Source organism: Nerophis lumbriciformis, linkage group LG26 (genome assembly GCF_033978685.3).
Source record: "Nerophis lumbriciformis linkage group LG26, RoL_Nlum_v2.1, whole genome shotgun sequence".
Taxonomy (NCBI): Eukaryota; Metazoa; Chordata; class Actinopteri; order Syngnathiformes; family Syngnathidae; genus Nerophis; species Nerophis lumbriciformis.
In genome coordinates, this window is record NC_084573.2 from 1,627,946 (window position 1) to 1,654,000 (window position 26,055).

The 26,055-nt window shown below is 36.3% G+C and overlaps 1 protein-coding gene across 4 annotated transcripts in view; it reads left to right on the plus strand.

Moving 5' to 3' along the window:
* Window positions 1–26,055, plus strand: part of npas3 (neuronal PAS domain protein 3) — a 296,737-nt gene that overhangs the window by 213,265 nt on the left and 57,417 nt on the right. For all 4 annotated transcript variants that reach the window (XM_061987684.1, XM_061987685.1, XM_061987686.1 and 1 more), the window contains exon 4: window positions 1,288–1,370. In XM_061987684.1, coding sequence (XP_061843668.1) covers window positions 1,288–1,370 — 83 coding nt within the window. The remainder of the gene's footprint in view (window positions 1–1,287; window positions 1,371–26,055) is intronic.

Sequence of the window (26,055 nt, forward strand, 5' to 3'; positions counted from 1 at the left end):
ACAGACTTTTATTGTGTGCATCCTAAATGTAGTTTATGTTACATGCTAAAGATAGCATGTATATGGCATTTCCCATGTCAATTAGCATCGAGCTAATATATTTTTTTTAAATTAGAACTTTTTTCACTTTAACTGTTAGTGTGTGCATCCTAAATTCCATTACCAAGTTTGGAGGTGTTGAAATCATTACGAAGAATCCATAATGCTAATGGATAGCATGTATATGGCATATATATTAGCATCAAGCTAATGCATTTTGAAAAAAGGTGCCTCACTCAACAGACTTTTATCGTGTGCATCCTAAATGTAGTTTCTGTTACTAAATTTGGAGGTGTTGAAATCATTACGAAAAATCCATAATGTTAATGTGTAGCATGTATATGGCATATCCAATGTAAGTTAGCATCAAGCTAATGCATTTTTTAAAAGGTAGAGCTTTTTTTCGAGTGTGTTCTATCACTCAAGATATTCTTTTAGTGTGTGCATCCTAATTTCCTTTACCGAGTTTGGAGGTGTTAAAATCATCACGAAGAATCCATAATGCTAATGTGTAGCATCACGCTAATGCATTTTGAAAAATGGAGCCTCACTCAACAGACTTTTATTTTGTGCATCCTAAATGTAGTTTATGTTACTAAATTGGGAGGCGTTAAAAATGCCACGAATAAAATTGCGAATGCTAAAAGATAGCATGTATATGGCATTTCCCATGTCAATTAGCATCGAGCTAATATTTTTTTTTTAAATTAGAACTTTTTTCACTTTAACTGTTAGTGTGTGCATCCTAAATTCCATTACCAAGTTTGGAGGTGTTGAAATCATTACGAAGAATCCATAATGCTAATGTGTAGCATGTTTATGGCATATCCAATGTATATTAGCATCGAGCTAATGCATTTTTGAAAAGTGGAGCATCATGGGATTTGTAGTAGAATGTCAAATGTTAGCACGAGTAGCATGATGCTAACCTCACCGGTTCCTCTTGTCCTGTGCAATGTGTGTTTGTCAAGCCAGGCTGGCTCAACGTGTGTGTGTGTGTGTGTGTGTGTGTGTGTGTGTGTGTGTGTGTGTGTGTGTGTGTGTGTGTGTGTGTGTGTGTGTGTGTGTGTGTGTGTGTGTGTGTGTGTGTGTGAGGCTTTGCTTGTTTCAATGTGTCTGAGTCTCACCAGTCTTCTTCTGTCCTGTCTTGTGTTTTCTCTCTCCTCCTGTGTGTGTGTGTGTGTGTGTGTATGTGTATGTGTGTGTGTGTGTGTGTACACGTGTGTGTACGTGTGTGTGTGTGTGTAGCTATCGGCAACCAGCGGAGGCGGGGTCCCAGCATCGTCGCCTCGGAGATCTTTGAGCCTCACCTGGGCAGCCACATCTTACAGGTAAGCATCAAGTGTCCTTAAGCTCCGCCCCTTGTTTACATATGCAAATTATATCATGATGTCATTTTGACCACGCCCCCAGGGCCACAAATACATTGGCAATCCGGAGTACTAATACGGTAATGTGGTAGTATTAAACTACTACAGTAATATTTAAGAAGTACAGTAGTGTTACAGCATCATAGTAGTATTGTAACAATAAAGTACTCCAGTTTGTATTAAAGTAGTACTGCAGTATCACAGTAATGCAGCAGTCATACTGAAGTGATACAGTAGTATTACAGCAATGTAGTAGTATTTACTAGTACAGGAATATCAAAGTACTCCAATTGTATTAAATGAGTACTGTAGTATTACACAAAGGTCGTAGTATTGAAGTAATGCAGCATTATTTAAGTAGTATTGTAGTATTTCAGCAATGCAGTATTATTGACCTACTCCAGTATTATTAAAGTAGTACTGTAGCATTACATCAATGTATTAGTATTTACTAGTACAGTAATATCAAAGTACTCCAATTGTATTAAAGGAGTACTGCTGTATTACACAAATGCAGTAGTCTTGAAGTACTCTAGTAGTATTGTAGTATTTCAGTAGCATTGTAGTAGTATTGTAGTATTTCAGTAGCATTGTAGTGTTTCAGTAGTATTGTAATAGCATTGTAGTGTTTCAGTAGTATTGTAGTAGTATTGTAGTATGTCAGTAGTATTGTAGTATTTCAGTAGTATTGTAGTAGTGTAGTGTTTCAGTAATATTTCATTAGTATTGTAGTATCTCATTAGTATTGTAGTATCTCATTAGTATTGTAGTTTTTCATTGGCATTGTAGTATTTCAGTAGTATTGCAGTCGTATCTCATTAGTATTGTAGTATTTCAGTAGTATTGTACTATTTCATTAGTATTGTAGTATTTCAGTAATATTGTAGTTTTTCAGTAGTAATGCAGTAGTATTGTAGTATTTCATTAGTATTGTAGTATCTCAGTAGTATTGTAGTGTTGTAGTAGTATTGTAGTATTTCAGTATATTACAGTAGTATTGTAGTATTTCATTAGTATTGCAGTAGTATTGTAGTATTTCATTAGTATTGTAGTATCTCAGTAGTATTGTATTGTTGTAGTAGTATTGTAGTATTTCAGTATGTTGCAGTAGTATTGTAGTATTTCATTAGTATTGCAGTACTATTGTAGTATTTTATTAGTATTGTAGTATCTCGGTAGTATTGTAGTGTTGTAGTAGTATTGTAGTATTTAAGTAGTATTGCAGTAGTATTGTAGTATTTCATTAGTATTGTAGTATCTCATTAGTATTGTAGTGTTGCAGTAGTATTGTAGTATTTCAGTAGTATTGCAGTAGTATTGTAGTATTTCAGTAATATTGCAGTAGTATTCTAGTATTTCAGTAGTATCGTAGTATTTCATTAGTATTGTAGTATATCAGTAGTATTGTAGTAGTATTGTAGTATTTCAGTAGTATTGCAGTAGTATTGTAGTAATATTGTAGTATTTCATTAGTATTGCAGTAGTATTGTAGTATTTCAGTAGTATTGCAGTGGTATTGTAGTATTTCATTAATATTGTAGTATCTCAGTAGTATTGTAGTGTTGTAGTAGTATTGTAGTATTTCAGTAGTATTGTAGTATTTCATTAGTATTGTAGTATCTCATTAGTATTCTAGGGTTGTAGTATTGTAGTATTTCACTAACATTGCAGTAGTATTGTAGTATTTCATTAATATTGTAGTGTTGTAGTAGTATTGTAGTATTTCAGTAGTATTGCAGTAGTATTGCAGAAGTATTGTAGTATTTCAGTAATATTGCAGTAGTATTGTAGTATTTCAGTAGCATTGTAGTATTTCAGTAGTATTGTAGTGTAGTGGAATTGTAGTATGTCAGTAGTATTGCAGTAGTATTTAAGTAGTATTGTAGTAGTATTTCAGTAGTATTGTAGTAGTATTTCAGTAGTATTGTAGTAGTATTGTAGTAGTATTGCAGTAGTATTGTAGTAGTATTTAAGTAGTATTGTAGTAGTATTTCAGTAGTATTTTCAGTAGTAGTATCTCAGTAGTATTGTAGTATTGCAGGCATCACATGACACTGACCTCTGTCACATGACTTCCTCCTTGTTGTTGTTGTTGTTGTTGTTTGGGCTGACATCCCATAATGCATCGCTTTCATCCTCTGAGAGTCGCCATGGCAACCTCAGCAGGTGGACGCTGCTGATTGATGCTCAGGTGACATTGGACGTGCGTGTGTGTGTGTGTGTGTGTGTGTGTGTGTGTGTTTAGTGTCAGCGTACTAATTGAGGCTCTCAGGTGGGGGGGACAAGGGGGGGTGTGTCATGTGACATGTGACAGCGGCGAGGTGCTGACCCCGCGGGCGCCATTGTCGGCGAACAGATGTAAGGCGCCACGCGTTGTCACGGCGATGGAGGGGCAATTGAAGACGACAGCGACGACACCACTTCCTGTCAAGCTGCCAATCAGAGATGGCCGCTGGCCTCCTTGGAGGGAGGGGCCTGTCAATCAGGAAGTCATGTGGCAACCAGACAGGAAGTGGAAAGGCAATAGTCGTAATGATAATAATTATAATAATATTCATAATATTCATATTGATTATGATAATGCTGATAATAATTACAATAATATTATTAATAATACAAAACATATTGATAATAGTAAAAATTATAATAATATTGGCAATATTAATAGTATAAACTATAATAATTAACATTATTAATAATGTCAATTAATTAATTATTTTGCCATTGTTGATTTAAACAATGGCAAAAAAGATCATTTTGACAAAGTTTTAACACAATTATTTCACATTTGTTACACAATATTGACATTTGTATTCACTTATTACACCATTTTTAATCAATGGCAAACTGATGAAGACACAGTTTTAACACAATTATTTCACATTTGTTACACAATATTGACATTTGTATTCACTTATTACACCATTTTTAATCAATGGCAAACTGATGATGACACAGTTTTAACACAATTATTACACATTTGTTACACAATATTGACATTTGTATTCACTTATTACACCAGTTTTAATCAATGGCAAACTGATGACAGTTTTAACACAATTACACATTTGTTACGCAATATTGACATTTGTATTCACTTATTACACCAGTTTTAAACAATGGCAAACTGATGATGACAGTTTTAACACAATCATTACACATTTGTTACACAATATTGACATTTGTATTCACTTATTACACCATTTTTAATCAATGGCAAACTGATGATGACACAGTTTTAACACAATTATTACACATTTGTTACACAATATTGACATTTGTATTCACTTATTACACCAGTTTTAAACAATGGCAAACTGATGATGACAGTTTTAACACAATCATTACACATTTGTTACACAATATTGACATTTGTATTCACTTATTACACCATTTTTAATCAATGGCAAACTGATGATGACACAGTTTTAACACAATTATTACACATTTGTTACACAATATTGACATTTGTATTCACTTATTACACCATTTTTAATCAATGGCAAACTGATGATGACAGTTTTAACACAATCATTACACATTTGTTACACAATATTGGCATTTGTATTCACTTATTACACCATTTTTAATCAATGGCAAACTGATGATGACAGTTTTAACACAATTACACATTTGTTACGCAATATTGACATTTGTATTCACTTATTACACCAGTTTTAATCAATGGCAAACTGATGATGACACAGTTTTAACACAATTATTACACATTTGTTACACAATATTGACATTTGTATTCACTTATTACACCATTTTTAATCAATGGCAAACTGATGATGACAGTTTTAACACAATTATTACACCTTTGTTACACAATATTGACATTTGTATTCACTTATTACACCATTTTTAATCAATGGCAAACTGATGATGACACAGTTTTAACACATTTACACATTTGTTACGCAATATTGGCATTTGTATTCACTTATTACACCATTTTTAATCAATGGCAAACTGATGATGACAGTTTTAACACAATTATTACACAATTGCTACACAATATTGACATTTGTATTCACTTATTACACCATTTTTAAACAATGGCAAACTGATGATGACACAGTTTTAACACAATTATTACACATTTGTTACACAATATTGACATTTGTTTTCACTTATTACACCATTTTTAATCAATGGCAAACTGATGATGACATTTTTAACACAATTATTACACATTTGTTGCACAATATTGACATTTGTATTCACTTATTACACCAGTTTTAATCAATGGCAAACTGATGATGACACAGTTTTAACACAATTATTACACATTTGTTACACAATATTAACATTTGTATTCACTTATTACACCATTTTTAATCAATGGCAAACTGATGATGACACAGTTTTAACACAATTATTACACATTTGTTACACAATATTGACATTTGTATTCACTTATTACACCATTTTTAATCAATGGCAAACTGATGATGACAGTTTTAACACAATTACACATTTGTTACACAATATTGACATTTGTATTCACTTATTACACCATTTTTAATCAATGGCAAACTGATGATGACACAGTTTTAACACAATTATTACACATTTTTTACACAATATTGACATTTGTATTCACTTATTACACCATTTTTAAACAATGGCAAACTGATGATGACAGTTTTAACACAATTACACATTTGTTACACAATATTGACATTTGTATTCACTTATTACACCATTTTTAATCAATGGCAAACTGATGATGACATTTTTAACACAATTATTACACATTTGTTGCACAATATTGACATTTGTATTCACTTATTACACCAGTTTTAATCAATGGCAAACTGATGATGACACAGTTTTAACACAATTATTACACATTTGTTACACAATATTGACATTTGTATTCACTTATTACACCATTTTTAAACAATGGCAAACTGATGACAGTTTTAACACATTTACACATTTGTTACGCAATATTGGCATTTGTATTCACTTATTACACCATTTTTAATCAATGGCAAACTGATGATGACAGTTTTAACACAATTATTACACATTTGTTGCACAATATTGACATTTGTATTCACTTATTACACCAGTTTTAATCAATGGCAAACTGATGATGACACAGTTTTAACACAATTATTACACATTTGTTGCACAATATTGACATTTGTATTCACTTATTACACCATTTTTAATCAATGGCAAACTGATGATGACAGTTTTAACACAATTATTACACATTTGTTGCACAATATTGACATTTGTATTCACTTATTACACCAGTTTTAATCAATGGCAAACTGATGATGACACAGTTTTAACACAATTATTACACATTTGTTACACAATATTGACATTTGTATTCACTTATTACACCATTTTTAAACAATGGAAAACTGATGACAGTTTTAACACATTTACACATTTGTTATGCAATATTGGCATTTGTATTCACTTATTACACCATTTTTAATCAATGGCAAACTGATGATGACAGTTTTAACACAATTATTACACATTTGTTGCACAATATTGACATTTGTATTCACTTATTACACCATTTTTAATCAATGGCAAACTGATGATGACAGTTTTAACACAATTACACATTTGTTACACAATATTGACATTTGTATTCACTTATTACACCATTTTTAATCAATGGCAAACTGATGATGACACAGTTTTAACACAATTATTACACATTTTTTACACAATATTGACATTTGTATTCCCTTATTACACCATTTTTAATCAATGGCAAACTGATGATGACATTTTTAACACAATTATTACACATTTGTTACACAATATTGACATTTGTATTCACTTATTACACCATTTTTAAACAATGGCAAACTGATGATGACAGTTTTAACACAATTACACATTTGTTACACAATATTGACATTTGTATTCACTTATTACACCATTTTTAATCAATGGCAAACTGATGATGACATTTTTAACACAATTATTACACATTTGTTGCACAATATTGACATTTGTATTCACTTATTACACCAGTTTTAATCAATGGCAAACTGATGATGACACAGTTTTAACACAATTATTACACATTTGTTACACAATATTGACATTTGTATTCACTTATTACACCATTTTTAAACAATGGCAAACTGATGACAGTTTTAACACATTTACACATTTGTTACGCAATATTGGCATTTGTATTCACTTATTACACCATTTTTAATCAATGGCAAACTGATGATGACAGTTTTAACACAATTATTACACATTTGTTGCACAATATTGACATTTGTATTCACTTATTACACCAGTTTTAATCAATGGCAAACTGATGATGACACAGTTTTAACACAATTATTACACATTTGTTGCACAATATTGACATTTGTATTCACTTATTACACCATTTTTAATCAATGGCAAACTGATGATGACAGTTTTAACACAATTATTACACATTTGTTGCACAATATTGACATTTGTATTCACTTATTACACCAGTTTTAATCAATGGCAAACTGATGATGACACAGTTTTAACACAATTATTACACATTTGTTACACAATATTGACATTTGTATTCACTTATTACACCATTTTTAAACAATGGCAAACTGATGACAGTTTTAACACATTTACACATTTGTTATGCAATATTGGCATTTGTATTCACTTATTACACCATTTTTAATCAATGGCAAACTGATGATGACAGTTTTAACACAATTATTACACATTTGTTGCACAATATTGACATTTGTATTCACTTATTACACCAGTTTTAATCAATGGCAAACTGATGATGACACAGTTTTAAGACAATTATTACACATTTGTTGCACAATATTGACATTTGTATTCACTTATTACACCATTTTTAATCAATGGCAAACTGATGATGACAGTTTTAACACAATTATTACACATTTGTTGCACAATATTGACATTTGTATTCACTTATTACACCAGTTTTAATCAATGGCAAACGGATGATGACAGTTTTAACACAATTATTACACATTTGTTGCACAATATTGACATTTGTATTCACTTATTACACCAGTTTTAATCAATGGCAAACTGATGATGACACAGTTTTAACACAATTATTACACATTTGTTACACAATATTGACATTTGTATTCACTTATTACACCAGTTTTAATCAATGGCAAACTGATGATGACAGTTTTAACACAATTATTACACATTTGTTACACAATATTGACATTTGTATTCACTTATTACACCATTTTTAAACAATGGCAAACTGATGATGACACAGTTTTAACACAATTATTGCAAATATTTCACTCTGTTTCTACTGAACTTTTACACAATTTAAAAAAAAATACAATTCTACACACTTTTGGACAATTTTAAAACATTACAATTACTAAACAATTATTACCACATTTGTACATAATAATGCACAATTTTAAACAATATACAATATTTACACAACTTTTAAATTTTTTTTAAAATGCTACACCATTTAAAAAATATTTACATTATGATGTCATAATATTTACATTCATGATGTCATAATATTTATTTATGATGTCATAATATTTATTTATGTCATAATATTTACATTATTATATCATAATATTTACATTATGATGTCATAATATTCCTTTATGATGTCATATTTGCATTATGATATCATAATATTTACATTATGATGTCATATTTACATATTTACATGATGATGTCATAATATTTACATTCATGATGTCATATTTATTTATGATGTCATATTTACATTCATGATGTCATAATATTTACATTATGGTGTATTAATATGTACATTATGATGTCATATTTATTTATGATGTCATAATATGTACATGATGATGTCATAATATTTATTTATGATGTCATCATATTAATGATGTCATAATATTCACATTATGATGACATATATTGTCAATATCAATAATAATTATATAATAATAATAATGATAATTAATATATTAATAATAATGATAGTAGTAATAATAAATATGGTAATATTAATAGTAGTATTAATTATTATGATAATAATAATAATAGTAGTAATAATAAATATGATAATATGAATAGTAGTAATATGATAATAATAATAATAGTAGTAATAATAAATATGATAATATTAATAGTAGTAATAATTATTATGATAATAATAATAATAGTACTTCAACTTAAATGAAATGCCGTCCTCATTATCTCTCTTTGCCTCTTAGCTCCGCCCACCGCCCCGCCCCCTCTCTATCTGGACTTAAGCACAGCAGCGCCACGGCCGGCCTTCAAAATAAAAGCATCTGGTCGCCTCCGATAACGAGCGCGCGTCATCTCTTCATTAATAAGGGACAACGCTCGTTAGCGGGCGGTCTGTGAGCGATGAGTCGCCGTCGCCGCCACTTCCTGTCGCCGCCTGCCACTTCCTGCCAACGTTTGAGAGAATTGATGAGCGTGCTTGCTCTCGCTAATAAGGAGACATTAGCAGCGCGCCTTGTCATCACCGGCAGGAAGTACGGGACACACGGACACGCCCCCTTTGCCCTTGATTGACAGCCATGAGCTTGTTGTCATCACTCATTAGGACCATATGCTAAGCTAGCGCTAATTAGTCTCATCATTCATTTCATGCTAATGTTCTAGCACAACAATCTGAAAATATACAGATGAGCTAATATGCTAACAACATGCTAACACATGAGCTAACGTGTCAACAACATGCTAACAAGGCAACAACACGCTAACACGTGAGCTAACATGGCAACAACATGCTAACGCGTGAGCTAAGAAGGCAACAACACGCTAACAAATGAGCTAATATGCCAACAACATGCTAACACATGAGCTAACGTGTCAACAACATGCTAACAAGGCAACAACACGCTAACACGTGAGCTAACATGGCAACAACATGCTAACGCGTGAGCTAAGAAGGCAACAACACGCTAACAAATGAGCTAATATGCCAACAACATGCTAACACATGAGCTAACGTGTCAACAACATGCTAACGCGTGAGCTAACAAGGCAACAACACGCTAACACATGAGCTAGCATGTCAATAATATGCTAACAACTAAGCTGACATGTCAACAACATGCTAACGCGTGAGATAATATGCCAACAACATGCTAACGCTTGAGCTAATAAATCAACAACACGCTAACAAAGAAGCTAATATGGCAACAGCATGCTAACACATGAACTAACGTGTCAACAACATGCTAACACGTGAACTAACGTGTCAACAACATGTTAACACGTAAGCTAACCAGGCAAAAACATGCTATTGCGTGAGCTAACATGGCAACAACATGCTAACGCTTGATCTAAGAAGGTAACAACATGCTAACAAATAAGCTAATATGGCAACAAATTCTTTAGCAAATGTTTTATTTTGTATTTCAAAAATAATTGATTTCAATTCTTGGTGCTGTCTTACAAGTATGCTAACTGCTAACATGTGTTAGCATGTTTCATGCTAAATTTGAGAAAATGTACAGTTAGCAAGTACGCTAACTGTAAACGTTCATTTAGCACCTTACATATTTTAGCATGGTTTGTACTTTTTAACATAGCAATCATGGTCTTTGATACTTGGCGCCGTCTTGCAAAGTGTGCTAACTGCTAACGTGTGTTAGCATGCGCCGTCTTGCAAAGTGTGCTAACTGCTAACGTGTGTTAGCATGTTTCATGCTAAATTTGAGCAGATGTACATTTAGCAAGTATGCTAACTGTAAACGTTAGTTGACATGTTTTATTCTAAATTTGAGAAAATGTACAGTTAGCAAGTATGCTAACTGTAAACGTTCATTTAGCACCTTACATATTTTAGCATAGTTTGTACTTTTTAACATAGCAATCATGGTCTTTGATACTTGGCGGCGTCTTGCAAAGTGTGCTAACTGCTAACGTGTGTTAGCATGCGCCGTCTTGCAAAGTGTGCTAACTGCTAACGTGTGTTGGCATGTTTCATGCTAAATTTGAGCAAATGTACAGTTAGCAAGTATGCTAACTGTAAACGTTAGTTGACATGTTTTATGCTAAATTTGAGAAAATGTACAGTTAGCAAGTATGCTAACTGTAAACGTTCATTTAGCACCTTACATATTTTAGCATCGTTTGTACTTTTTAACATAGCAATCATGGTCTTTGATACTTGGCGCCGTCTTGCAAACTATGCTAACTGCTAACGTGTGTTAGCATGCGCCGTCTTGCAAAGTGTGCTAACTGCTAACGTGTGTTAGCATGTTTCATGCTAAATTTGAGCAAATGTACATTTAGCAAGTATGCTAACTGTAAACGTTAGTTGACATGTTTTATGCTAAACTTGAGAAAATGTACAGTTAGCAAGTATGCTAACTGTAAACGTTCATTTAGCACCTTACATATTTAAGCATAGTTTGTACTTTTTAACATAGCAATCATGGTCTTTGATACTTGGCGCCGTCTTGCAAACTATGCTAATTGCTAACGTGTGTTAGCATGCGCCGTCTTGCAAAGTGTGCTAGCTGCTAACGTGTGTTAGCATGTTTCATGCTAAATTTGAGCAAATGTACATTTAGCAAGTATGCTAACTGTAAACGTTAGTTGACATGTTTTATGCTAAATTTGAGAAAATGTACAGTTAGCAAGTATGCTAACTGTAAACGTTCATTTAGCACCTTACATATTTTAGCATAGTTTGTACTTTTTAACATAGCAATCATGGTCTTTGATACTTGGCGTCGTCTTGCAAACTATGCTAACTGCTAACGTGTGTTAGCATGCGCCGTCTTGCAAAGTGTGCTAACTGCTAACGTGTGTTAGCATGTTTCATGCTAAATTTGAGCAAATGTACAGTTAGCAAGTATGCCAACTGTAAACGTTAGTTGACATGTTTTATGCTAAATTTGAGAAAATGTACAGTTAGCAAGTATGCTAACTGTAAACGTTCATTTAGCACCTTACATATTTTAGCATAGTTTGTACTTTTTAACATAGCAATCATGGTCTTTGATACTTGGCGCCGTCTTGCAAAGTGTGCTAACTGCTAACGTGTGTTAGCAAGCACCGTCTTGCAAAGTGTGCTAACTGCTAACGTGTGTTAGCATGTTTCATGCTAAATTTGAGCAAATGTACAGTTAGCAAGTATGCTAACTGTAAACGTTAGTTGACATGTTTTATGCTAAATTTGAGAAAATGTACAGTTAGCAAGTACGCTAACTGTAAACGTTCATTAGCACCTTATATGCTAACATTTTAGCATAGTTTGTACTTTTTAACATAGCAATCATGGTCTTTGATACTTGGCATCATCTTGCAAAGTACGCTAACTGCTAACATGTGTTAGCATGTTTGATGCTAAATTTGAGCAAGTGTACAGTTAGCAAGTATGCTAACTGTAAATGTTCATTAGCGCCTTATATGCTAACATTTTAGCATTGTTTGTACCTTTTAACATAGCGATCATGGTCTTTGATACTTGGCATCATCTTGCAAAGTATGCTAACTGCTAACATGTGTTAGCATGTTTGATGCTAAATTTGACCAAGTGTACAGTTAGCAGGTATGCTAACTGTAAACGTTCATTAGCACCTTATATGCTAATATTTTAGCATTGTTTGTACTTTTTAACATAGCAATCATGGTCTTTGACACTTGGCGCCGTCTTGCAAAGTATGCTAACTGCTAACGTGTGTTAGCATGTTTCATGCTAAATTTGAGCAAGTATGCTAACTGTAAACATTTGTCAACATGTTTTATGCTAACATGCTATCGTAGTTTGTACGTTTCAAGCTAAAAATGTTGGATTCGTCAAACATGCTAACTGTAAACGTTCATTAATAAGACAAATATGAAAGAAGTTTGATTAGTGACTAGGATGATTTTTATCGACTACTTCCTGCTCGCTCGCTATTGGACGATCATGACCTTTGCCCCGCCCCCATCAATAGTCTTCCTCCTTTCCCTTCCTCATCCTCATCTCCACATTATCGACCCCCTGACCTTTATGACCCCCCCCGATCCATGGCTTCATTCGACCAATCAGCAGCCAGTTGACCTTTCCCACTCGGCAATGACGACGGGAGGTTTCGTGCGCGGCGTTGACCTTTTGTACGCCGCCGCCGCCGCGCACGAAACCTTGTCCTGTCAGCACGTTAGCCGGACAGGAAGCTGGGATTTTTTTTTTTTTTTGCTGCGGACAAGCATGCTAACCGCTAACGTGCGTTAGCCCCCTTTATGCTAACATTTTAGCATAAATGTCGCCCTTTCAAAATAAAGCTCATGGATTTTGATACTTGGCACCGTCTTGCATGTATGCTAACTATAAACGTTCATTAGCACCTTTTATGCTAAAATTCTGGTCAACATATGAAATAACAAGTGTGTGTAAAAATTTGACGTGCTCCCCCTCTGGTCAACATATGAAATAACAAGTGTGTGTAAAAATGTGAAGTGCTCCCCCTCTGGTCAACATATGAAATAACAAGTGTGTGTAAGAAATTGACGTGCTCCCCCTCTGGTCAACATATGAAATAACAAGTGTGCGTAAAAATTTGACGTGCTCCCCTTCTGGTCAACATATGAAATAACAAGTGTGTGTAAAAAAATGTGACGTGCGCCCGCTCTGGTCAACATATGAAATAACAAGTGTGTGTAAAAAAATGTGAAGTGCTCCCCCTCTGGTCAACATATGAAATAACAAGTGTGCGTAAAAATGTGAAGTGCTCCCCCTCTGGTCAACATATGAAATAACAAGTGTGTGTAAGAAATTGACGTGCTCCCCCTCTGGTCAACATATGAAATAACAAGTGTGTGTAAAAAATGTGAAGTGCGCCCCCTCTGGTCAACATATGAAATAACAAGTGTGTGTGAAAAATGCGAAGGGCGCCCCCTCTGGTCAACATATGAAATAACAAGTGTGTGTAAAAAAATGTGAAGTGCGCCCCCATCTGGTCAACATATGAAATAACAAGTGTGTGTAAAAATTTGACGTGCTCCCCCTCTGGTCAACATATGAAATAACAAGTGTGTGTAAGAAATTGACGTGCTCCCCCTCTGGTCAACATATGAAATAACAAGTGTGTGTAAAAATTTGACGTACTCCCCCTCTGGTCAACATATGAAATAACAAGTGTGTGTAAGAAATTGACGTGCTCCCCCTCTGGTCAAAATATGAAATAACAAGTGTGTGTAAAAATTTGAAGTGCTCCCCCTCTGGTCAACATATGAAATAACAAGTGTGTGTAAAAAATGCGAAGTGCGCCCCCTCTGGTCAACATATGAAATAACAAGTTTGTCTAAGAAATTGACGTGCTCCCCCTCTGGTCAACATATGAAATAACAAGTGTGTGTAAAAATTTGACGTGCTCCCCCTCTGGTCAACATATGAAATAACAAGTGTGTGTAAAAAAATGTGAAGTGCGCCCCCTCTGGTCAACATATGAAATAACAAGTGTGTGTAAACATTTGACGTGCTCCACCTCTGGTCAACATATAAAATAACAAGTGTGTGTAAGAAATTGACGTACTCCCCCTCTGGTCAACATATGAAATAACAAGTGTGTGTAAAAAAATGTGAAGTGGGCCCCCTCTGGTCAACATATGAAATAACAAGTGTGTGTAAGAAATTGACGTGCGCCCCCTCTGGTCAACATATGAAATAACAAGAGTGTGTAAAAATTTGACGAACTCCCCCTCTGGTCAACATATGAAACAACAAGTGTGTGTAAGAAATTGACGTGCTCACCCTCTGGTCAACATATGAAATAACAAGTGTGTGTAAGAAATGTGAAGTGCTCCCCCTCTGGTCAACATATGAAATAACAAGTGTGTGTAAAAAAATGTGAAGTGCGCCCCCTCTGGTCATCATATGAAATAACAAGTGTGTGTAAGAAATTGACGTGCTCCCCCTCTGGTCAACATATAAAATAACAAGTGTGTGTAAAAAATTTGACGTGCTCCCCCTCTGGTCAACATATAAAATAACAAGTGTGTGTAAAAAATTTGACGTACTCCCCCTCTGGTCAACATATGAAATAACAAGTGTGTGTAAGAAATTGACGTGCTCCCCCTCTGGTCAACATATGAACTAACAAGTGTGCGTAAAAATTTGACGTGCTCCCCCTCTGGTCAACATATGAAATAACAAGTGTGTGTAAAAAATGCGAAGTGCTCCCCCTCTGGTCAACATATGAAATAACAAGTGTGTGTAAAAAATGTGAAGTGCGCCCCCTCTGGTCAACATATGAAATAACAAGTGTGTGTAAGAAATTGACGTGCTCCACCTCTGGTCAACATATGAAATAACAAGTGTGTGTAAAAAATGCGAAGTGCGCCCCCTCTGGTCAACATATGAAAAAACAAGTGTGTGTAAAAAATGTGAAGTGCGCCCGCTCTGGTCAACATATGAAATAACAAGTGTGTGTAAAAAATGCGAAATGCGTCCCCTCTGGTCAACATATGAAGCAACAAGTGTGTGTAAGAAATTGACGTGCTCCCCCTCTGGTCAACATATGAAATAACAAGTGTGTGTAAAAATTTGATGTGCTCCACCTCTGGTCAACATATGAAATAACAAGTGTGTGTAAAAAATGTGAAGTGCGCCCCCTCTGGTCAACATATGAAATAACAAGTGTGTGTAAGAAATGGACGTGCTCCCCCTCTGGTCAACATATGAAATAACAAGTGTGTGTAAAAAATGTGAAGTGCGCCCCCTCTGGTCAACATATGAAATAACAAGTGTGTGTAAGAAATTTACGTGCTCCCCCTCTGGTCAACATATGAAATAACAAGTGTGTGTAAAAATTTGACGTGCTCCCCCTCTGGTCAACATATGAAATAACAAGTCTGTGTAAGAAATACGAAGTGCGCCCCCTCTGGTCAACATATGAAATAACAAGTGTGTGTAAAAAATGTGAAGTGCGCCCCCTCTGGTCAACATATGAAATAACAAGTGTGTGTAAGAAATTGACGTGCTCCCCCTCTGGTCAACATATGAAATAACAAGTGTGCGTAAAAATTTGACGTGCTCCACCTCTGGTCAACATATGAAATAACAAGTGTGTGTAAAAAATGTGAAGTGCGCCCCCTCTGGTCAACATATGAAATAACAAGTGTGTGTAAGAATCTGACGTGCTCCCCCTCTGGTCAACATATGAAATAACAAGTGTGTGTAAAAAATGTGAAGTGCGCCCCCTCTGGTCAACATATGAAATAACAAGTGTGTGTAAGAAATTGACGTGCTCCCCCTCTGGTCAACATATGAAATAACAAGTGTGTGTAAAAAAATGTGAAGTGCTCCCCCTCTGGTCGACATATGAAATAACAAGTGTGTGTAAAAAAATGTGAAGTGCGCCCCCTCTGGTCAACATATGAAATAACAAGTGTGTGTAAGAAATTGACGTGCTCCCCCTCTGGTCAACATATGAAATAACAAGTGTGTGTAAAAATTTGACGTACTCCCCCTCTGGTCAACATATGAAATAACAAGTGTGTGTAAAAAAATGTGAAGTGCTCCCCCTCTGGTCAACATATGAAATAACAAGTGTGTGTAAAAAATGTGAAGTGTGCCCCCTCTGGTCAACATATGAAATAACAAGTGTGTGTAAGAAATTGATGTGCTCCCCCTCTGGTCAAAATATGAAATAACAAGTGTGTGTAAAAATTTGACGTACTCCCCCTCTGGTCAACATATGAAATAACAAGTGTGTGTAAAAAAAATGCGAAGTGCGCCCCCTCTGGTCAACATATGAAATAACAAATGTGTGTAAAAAATGTGAAGTGCTCCCCCTCTGGTCAACATATGAAATAACAAGTGTGTGTAAAAAAATGTGAAGTGCGCCCCTCTGGTCAACATATGAAATAACAAGTGTGTGTGTAAAGAATTGAAATGCGCCCCCTTTGGCCAAAATTAATAAATTAATAATTAGTCAACTGTAATAACTTCAAGTAAATAATGAAGATTAAAAACCAACAAAAAAATTCCACAAAAAAAAAAGTACTTAAAGCTTACCTTTTTTATATGTGCATAGTATGTAGAGCAGGGGTGCTCACACTTTTTCTGCAGGCGAGCTACTTTTCAATTGATCAAGTCGTGGGGATCTACCTCATTCATATATATCATTTATATTTACTTATTTATGAAATATATGTTTTTGTTAACAAGTTAAAGGTGTTTAATGATAATGCAAGCATGTTTAACACATATAGTTAATATTGTTAAAAAATTAAAGGTGTTTAAAGATAATACAAGTATGTTTAATACATATAGTTAATATTGTTAACAAGTAAAAGGTGTTTAAAGATAATGAAAGCATGTTTAACACATATAGTTAATATTGTTAAAAAATTAAAGGTGTTTAAAGATAATACAAGCATGTTTAACACATATAGTTAATATTGTTAAAAAATTAAAGGTGTTTAATGATAATACAAGAATATTTAATACATATAATTAATATTGTTAACAACTTAAAGGTGTTTAATGATAATACAAGCATGTTTAACACATATAGTTAATATTGTTAACAAGTTAAAGGTGTTTAAAGATAATGCAAGCATGTTTAACACATATAGTTAATATTGTTAACAAGTTAAAGGTGTTTAATGATAATACAAGCATGTTTAATACATATAGTTAATATTGTTAACAAGTTAAAGGTGTTTAATGATAATACAAGCATGTTTAACACATAGTTAATATTGTTAAAAAATTAAAGGTGTTTAATGATAATACAAGAATATTTAATACATATAATTAATATTGTTAACAAGTTAAAGGTGTTTAAAGATAATACAAGCATGTTTAACAAATATAGTTAATATTGTTAATAAGTAAAAGGTGTTTAAAGATAATACAAGCATGTTTAACACATATAGTTAATATTGTTAACAAGTTAAAGGTGTTTAAAGATAATGAAAGCATGTTTAACACATATAGTTAATATTGTTAACATGTTAAAGGTGTTTAATGATAATACAAGCATGTTTAACACATAGTTAATATTGTTAACAAGTAAAAGGTGTTTAAAGATAATGAAAGCATGTTTAACACATATAGTTAATATTGTTAACAAGTTAAAGGTGTTTAATGATAATACAAGTATGTTTAATACATATAGTTAATATTGTTAACAAGTTAAAGGTGTTTAAAGATAATGCAAGCATGTTTAACACATAGTTAATATTGTTAATAAGTTAAAGGTGTTTAAAGATAATGCAAGCATGTTTAACACATATAGTTAATATTGTTAACAAGTAAAAGGTGTTTAAAGATAATGAAAGCATGTTTAACACATATAGTTAATATTGTTAAAAAATTAAAGGTGTTTAATGATAATACAAGCATGTTTAATACATATAGTTAATATTGTTAACAAGTAAAAGGTGTTTAAAGATAATGAAAGCATGTTTAACACATATAGTTAATATTGTTAAAAAATTAAAGGTGTTTAATGATACTACAAGCATGTTTAATACATATAGTTAATATTGTTAACAAGTTAAAGGTGTTTAATGATAATACAAGCATGTTTAACACATATAGTTAATATTATTAAAAAATTAAAGGTGTTTAATGATAAAACAAGCATGTTTAACACATATAGTTAATATTGTTAATAAGTTAAAGGTGTTTAATGATAATACAAGCATGTTTAACACATATAGTTAATATTGTTAATAAGTTAAAGGTGTTTAATGATAATACAAGCATGTTTAACACATATAGTTAATATTGTTAACAAGTTAAAGGTGTTTAAAGATAATGCAAGCATGTTTAACACATATAGTTAATATTGTTAACAAGTTAAAGGTGTTTAATGATAATACAAGCATGTTTAACACATAGTTAATATTGTTAAAAAATTTAAGGTGTTTAATGATAATACAAGAATATTTAATACATATAATTAATATTGTTAACAACTTAAAGGTGTTTAAAGATAATACAAGCATGTTTAACAAATATAGTTAATATTGTTAATAAGTAAAAGGTGTTTAAAGATAATACAAGCATGTTTAACAAATATAGTTAATATTGTTAACAAGTTAAAGGTGTTTAAAGATAATACAAGCATGTTTAACACATAGTTAATATTGTTAACAACTTAAAGGTGTTTAAAGATAATGCAAGCATGTTTAACACATATAGTTAATATTGTTAACAAGAAAAAGGTGTTTAAAGATAATGAAAGCATGTTTAACACATATAGTTAATATTGTTAAAAAATTAAAGGTGTTTAATGATAATACAAGCATGTTTAATACATATAGTTAATATTGTTAACAAGTTAAAGGTGTTTAATGATAATACAAGCATGTTTAACACATAGTTAATACTGTTAAAAAATTAAAGGTGTTTAATGATAATACAAGCATGTTTAACAAATATAGTTAATATTGTTAATAAGTTAAAGGTGTTTAAAGATAATACAAGCATGTTTAACAAATATAGTTAATATTGTTAACAAGTTAAAAGTGTTTAAAGATAATACAAGCATGTTTAACAAATATAGTTAATATTGTTAATAAGTAAAAGGTGTTTAAAGATAATACAAGCATGTTTAACACATATAGTTAATATTGTTAATAAGTTAAAGGTGTTTAATGATAATACAAGCATGTTTAACACATATAGATTCCTTTCTTTCATGAAGACAAGAATATAAGTTGGTGTATTACCTGATTCTGATGTCTTGCATTGATTGGAATCAGACAGTGGTGATGATAATGTCCGCATTTTCGAATGGAGGAGAAAAAAAGTCCTCCTTTCTGTCCAATACCACATGAAAGTGGTTGGTTTTTGGCATCTTATTTGTCCAGCTTCCGTACTCCTTTGTATACACTTTACAAGAAATACATTGTCGGCAAACTCCGTAGCTTGCTAGCTTGTGCACGCCAGCTTTCTGAGACTCTTATTTTGTTAGCGCAGGCAGGATGAAGCAGAGCTTTTATTGTGCAACTGTGCAGTCGGTCTTTGGAGTTTTGACGACAGGTACGGCGCCAGAGTCTGTTGAAATAAAGTGTTTCTCGCCTTCCAGTCGGTCATTTTAATGAGCTGGCAGCAGCCAGCGTCATCTCAGAAGACCCTCGGGTGCCGTGAATGTCAATCAAGTGACGAAGGTGACGTCATAGTGAAGCTTTATGATCGCTCATTTTTAGGACTATTTTTTTAATGCCTGGCTGGTGATCGACTGACACACCCTCCGAGATCGACCGGTAGCTCGCGATCGACGTAATGAGCACCCCTGGTGTAGAGTATACAAATGAGTTTTAAGATGGGACTTAAATGCTTCTACTGAATCTCGCCAAAAAAAACCAAAAAAACGTTTTCTCGTGAGAGCGCCGACTTCCGCTTTGTTTCATTTCCTGTCGCCCGACCCGATACTTTTGTGTCCTCACGTCGCTGGCCTCGGTTTGTTTGTAGAATCACCAAACGTTTCATTTCCGCTTAATTGGACAACACCGTTTATTGTGACACACACACACACACACATGCACGCACGCACACACACACACACACACACACACACAGTCCACACGCAATGAATCAAATAAATAAATGCACAATCAAAATTGCAATTACCTGCAGAATTTGTGAAGGGTAAACAAATCTGCAGCACTCACTCAAACGCACACACACACGTACACACACACACACGTACACACACACACACACGTGCGGCGTTAGCGTCCTAGTTAGCATGCTGAAATGAATACAGTTAGATCCAAAGCAATTTCCTTTTATTTATCTTAGCAGCCGTGCATAAATAAAGGCAAGGGCATCCAGGCAATTAGCATAATTACTGGGAGGCGGTCAGAGCCTCTGTGATTTCACAAAGACACACACACACACACACACACACACACACACACACACACACACACACACACACACACACACACACACACACACACACGCCCTGTGGCGGCCGCCGGTGTGTGTGTGGAGAAGATGAAGTGTGTGTCGGTACGCTGCTTGTTTTCTTAACTTGTGTGTGTGAGCGCACAACTCCTGTGGTAATGTCCAATTGTTACACACACACACCTCCAGGCCCAGTGTGTGTGTGTGTGTGTGTGTGTGTGTGTGTGTGTGTTATTAATATGCAAATACAAGGCAGAAACCAGAGCGGGCCACAGGAACAATATCCCAGCTGACAGGCGGAGGTCAGCTGATTCTGGATCTGATTGGTTTCACTTGCTTTGTGGAGAGATAGCCGGTGAATATTAACGAGGCCCGGCAGCTGCCGCGCTCGGGCGGGCGTCGTCGCGGCGACGCGAGGTCCTCGTCCTCGGATCACGCTTGGACACGCTCGCCGAAAAGCACGGGCGAGTGAACGCGACGGAGGCTCGGCGTGTTGTCCGTCGCCGAGCCGCTACGGAGCCTATGTTGCACAGAACTGCAGCCGGCTTCTCCCCAAAGGTTTCAAAGGACCCCAAAGGGTCCCGGGGTCATAAAGTACCCCAGTAAAGGACCTACTTCTCCCCAGAGGCTCCAAGGGACCCTAAAAGGTCCCAAGATTCTAAGCTGTACCCAAAAATGTTCCCCCGAAGATGGTCCCAAGGTCCTCAAGTAACCCAAAAAGGATAGTCCCAAGGTCTTACAGTACCCGAAAAATTACTACCTTCTCCCTAAAGGTTTCAAAGGGACCCCAAATGATCCCAGGGTCATAAAGTACCCCAAAAAAGGTCCCAAGTTTCTAAACTGTACCGAAAAATGTTCCCACGAAGATGGTCCCAAGGTCTTCAAGTACCCCAGAAAAGGACCACCTTTCCCCAGACGTTCCAAGGGACCCCAAAAGGTCCCAAGTTTCTAAACTGTACCCAAAACCCCCAAAGATGGTCCCAAGGTCCTCAAGTACCCCAGAAAAGGACCACCTTTTCCCCAGAGGCTCCAAGGGACCCCAAAAGGTTCCAAGATTCTAAACTGTACACAAAAATGTTCCCCCAATGGTTCCAAGGTCCTAAAGTACCCCAAAAAGGACCATCTCTCTCCCAAAGGTTTCAAAGTACCCCACATAGTTTCAAGGTCCTAAAGTATCCTCCAAAAGACAGTCTTCTTCTCAAAAGTTGCAAAGGACCCTAAATAGTCCAAAGGTCCTAAAGGACCCCAAAAGGTCCCAAGATTCTTTAAACTGTACCCAAAAATGTTCCCACGAAGATGGTCCCAAGGTCCCTAAGCACCCCAGAAAAGGACCACCTTTTGCACCAGAGGCTCCAAGGGACCCCAAAAGGTCCCAAGATTCTAAACTGTACACAAAAATGTTCCCCCAAAGATGGTTCCAAGGTCCTAAAGTACCCCAAAAAGGACCATCTCTCTCCCAAAGGTTTCAAAGTACCCCACATAGTTCCAAGGTCCTAAAGTATCCTCCAAAAGACAGTCTTCTTCTCAAAAGTTGCAAAGGACCCTAAATAGTCCAAAGGTTCTAAAGTACCCGAAAAAGTACCATTTTCTCCCTAAAAGGTTTTAAAGGACACCAAATGATCGCAGGGTCATAAAGTACCCCAAAAATGACCATCTCACCCCCAAAGGTTTTAAAGGACCCCAAATAGTCCCAAGGTCCTAAAGTAGCACCTTCACCCTAAAGGTTTAAAAGGACCCCAAATGATCCCTGGGACATAATGTACCCCAGAAAAGCACCACCTCTTCCCCAGAGGCTCCAAGGGACCCAAAAATGTCCCAAGATTCTAAACTGTACCCAAAAATGTTCCCCCGAAGATGGTCCCAAGGTCCTCAAGTAACCCAAAGAGGATCGTCCCAAGGTCTTACAGTACCCGAAAAATTACCACCTTCTCCCTAAAGGTTTCAAAGGACCCCAAAGGGTCCCGGGGTCATAAAGTACCTAAGTAAAGGACCTACTTTTCCCCAGAGGCTCCAAGGGACCCTAAAAGGTCCCAAGATTCTAAACTGTACCCAAAAATGTTCCCCCGAAGATGGTCCTCAAGTAACCCAAAGAGGATAGTCCCAAGGTCTTACAGTACCCGAAAAATTACCACCTTCTCCCTAAAGGTTTCAAAGGACCCCAAAGGGTCCCGGGGTCATAAAGTACCTCAGAATAGGACTTACGTTTCCCCAGAGGCTCCAAGGGACCCTAAAAGGTCCCAAGATTCTGAACTGTACCCAAAAATGTTCCCCCGAAGATGGTCCCAAGGTCCTCAAGTAACCCAAAGAGGACAGTCCCAACGTCTTACAGTACCCGAGAAATTACCACCTTCTCTCTAAAGGTTTCAATGGGACCCCAAAGGGTCCCTGGGTCATAAAGTACCTCAGAAAAGGACCTACTTTTCCCCAGAGGCTCCAAGGGACCCTAAAAGGTCCCAAGTGTACCCAAAAATGTTCCCCCGAAGATGGTCCCAAGGTCCTCAAGTAACCCAAAGAGGATAGTCCCAACGTCTTACAGTACCCGAAAAATTACCACCTTCTCCCTAAAGGTTTCAAAGGGACCCCAAAGTGTCCCGGGGTCATAAAGTATCTCAGAAAAGGACCTACTTTTCCCCAGAGGCTCCAAGGGACCCTAAAAGGTCCCAAGATTCTAAACTGTACCCAAAAATGTTCCCGCGAAAATGGTTCCAAGGTCCTCAAGTAACGCAAAGAGGATAGTCCCAAGGTCTTACAGTACCCGAAAAATTACCACCTTCTCCCTAAAAGTTTCAAAGGGACCCCAAATGATCCCAGGGTCATAAAGTACCCCAAAAAAGGTCCCAAGTTTCTAAACTGTGCCCAAAAATGTTCCCCCCGAAGATGGTCCCAAGGTCCTCATGTACCCCAGGAAAGGACCACCTTTTCCCCAGAGGCTCCAAATGACCCCAAAAGGTCCCAAGATTCTTTAAACTGTACCCAAAAATATTCCCCCGAATATGGTCCCAAGGTCCTCAAGTATCCCAGAAAAGGACCACCTTTTTCCCCAGAGGCTCCAAGGGACCCCAAAAGGTCCCAAGTTTCTAAACTGTACCCAAAACCCCCAAAGATGGTCCCAAGGTCCTCAAGGACCCCAGAAAAGGACCACCTTTCCCCAGAGGCTCCAAACGATCCCAAAAGGTCCCAAGATTCTTTAAACTGTACCCAAAACCCCCAAAGATGGTCCCAAGGTCCTCAAGTACCCCAGAAAAGGACCACCTTTTCCCCAGAGGCTCCAAGGGACCCCAAAAGGTTCCAAGTTTCTAAACTGTACCCAAAAATGTTCCCACAAAGATGGTCCCAAGGTCCCTAAGTACCCCAGAAAAGGACCACCTTTTGCACCAGAGGCTCCAAGGGACCCCAAAAGGTCCCAAGATTCTAAGCTGTACACAAAAATGTTCCCCCAAAGATGGTTCCAAGGTCCTAAAGTACCCCAAAAAGGACTATCTCTCTCCCAAAAGTTTCAAAGTACCCCACATAGTTCCAAGGTCCTAAAGTATCCTCCAAAAGACAGTCTTCTTCTCAAAAGTTGCAAAGGACCCTAAATAGTCCAAAGGTCCTAAAGTACCCGAAAAAGTACCATTTTCTCCCTAAAAGGTTTCAAAGGACACCAAATGATCCCAGGGTCATAAAGTACCCCAAAAAAGGTCCCAAGTTTCTAAACTGTACCCAAAAATGTTCCCCCCGAAGATGGTCCCAAGGTCCTCATGTACCCCAGGAAAGGACCACCTTTTCCCCAGAGGCTCCAGGGACCCCAAAAGGTCCCAAGATTCTAAACTGTACCCAAAAATGTTCCCACCAAGATGGTCCCAATGTCCTCAAGTACCCCAGAAAAGGACCACCTTTCCCCAGAGGCTCCAAGGGACCCCAAAAGGTCCCAAGTTTCTAAACTGTACCCAAAACCCCCAAAGATGGTCCCAAGGTCCTCAAGTACCCCAGAAAAGGACCACCTTTTTCCCCAGAGGCTCCAAGGGACCCAAAAAGGTCCCAAGTTTCTAAACCATACCCAAAACCCACAAAGATGGTCCCAAGGTCCTCAAGTACCCCAGAAAAGGACCACCTTTCCCCAGAGGCTCCAAGGGACCCCAAAAGGTCCCAAGATTCTTTAAACTGTACCCAAACATGTTCCCACAAAGATGGTCCCAAAGTCTTCAAGTACCCCAGAAAAGGACCACCTTTCCCCAGAGGCTCCAAGGGACCCCAAAAGGTCCCAAGTTTCTAAACTGTACCCAAAAATGTTCCCACGAAGATGGTCCCAAGGTCTTCAAGTACCCCAGAAAAGGACCACCTTTCCCCAGAGGCTCCAAACGACCCCAAAAGGTCCCAAGATTCTTTAAACTGCACCCAAAAATATTCCCCCGAATATGGTCCCAAGGTCCTCAAGTATCCCAGAAAAAGACCACCTTTTTCCCCAGAGGCTCCAAGGGACCCCAAAAGGTCCCAAGTTTCTAAACTGTGCCCAAAACCCACAAAGATGGTCCCAAGGTCCTCAAGTACCCCAGAAAAGGACCACCTTTTCCCCAGAGGCTCCAAGGGACCCCAAAAGGTTCCAAGTTTCTAAACTGTACCCAAAAATGTTCCCACGAAGATGGTCCCAAGGTCCCTAAGTACCCCAGAAAAGGACCACCTTTTGCACCAGAGGCTCCAAGGGACCCCAAAAGGTCCCAAGATTCTAAACTGTACACAAAAATGTTCCCCCAAAGATGGTTCCAAGGTCCTAAAGTACCCCAAAAAGGACTATCTCTCTCCCAAAAGTTTCAAAGTACCCCACATAGTTCC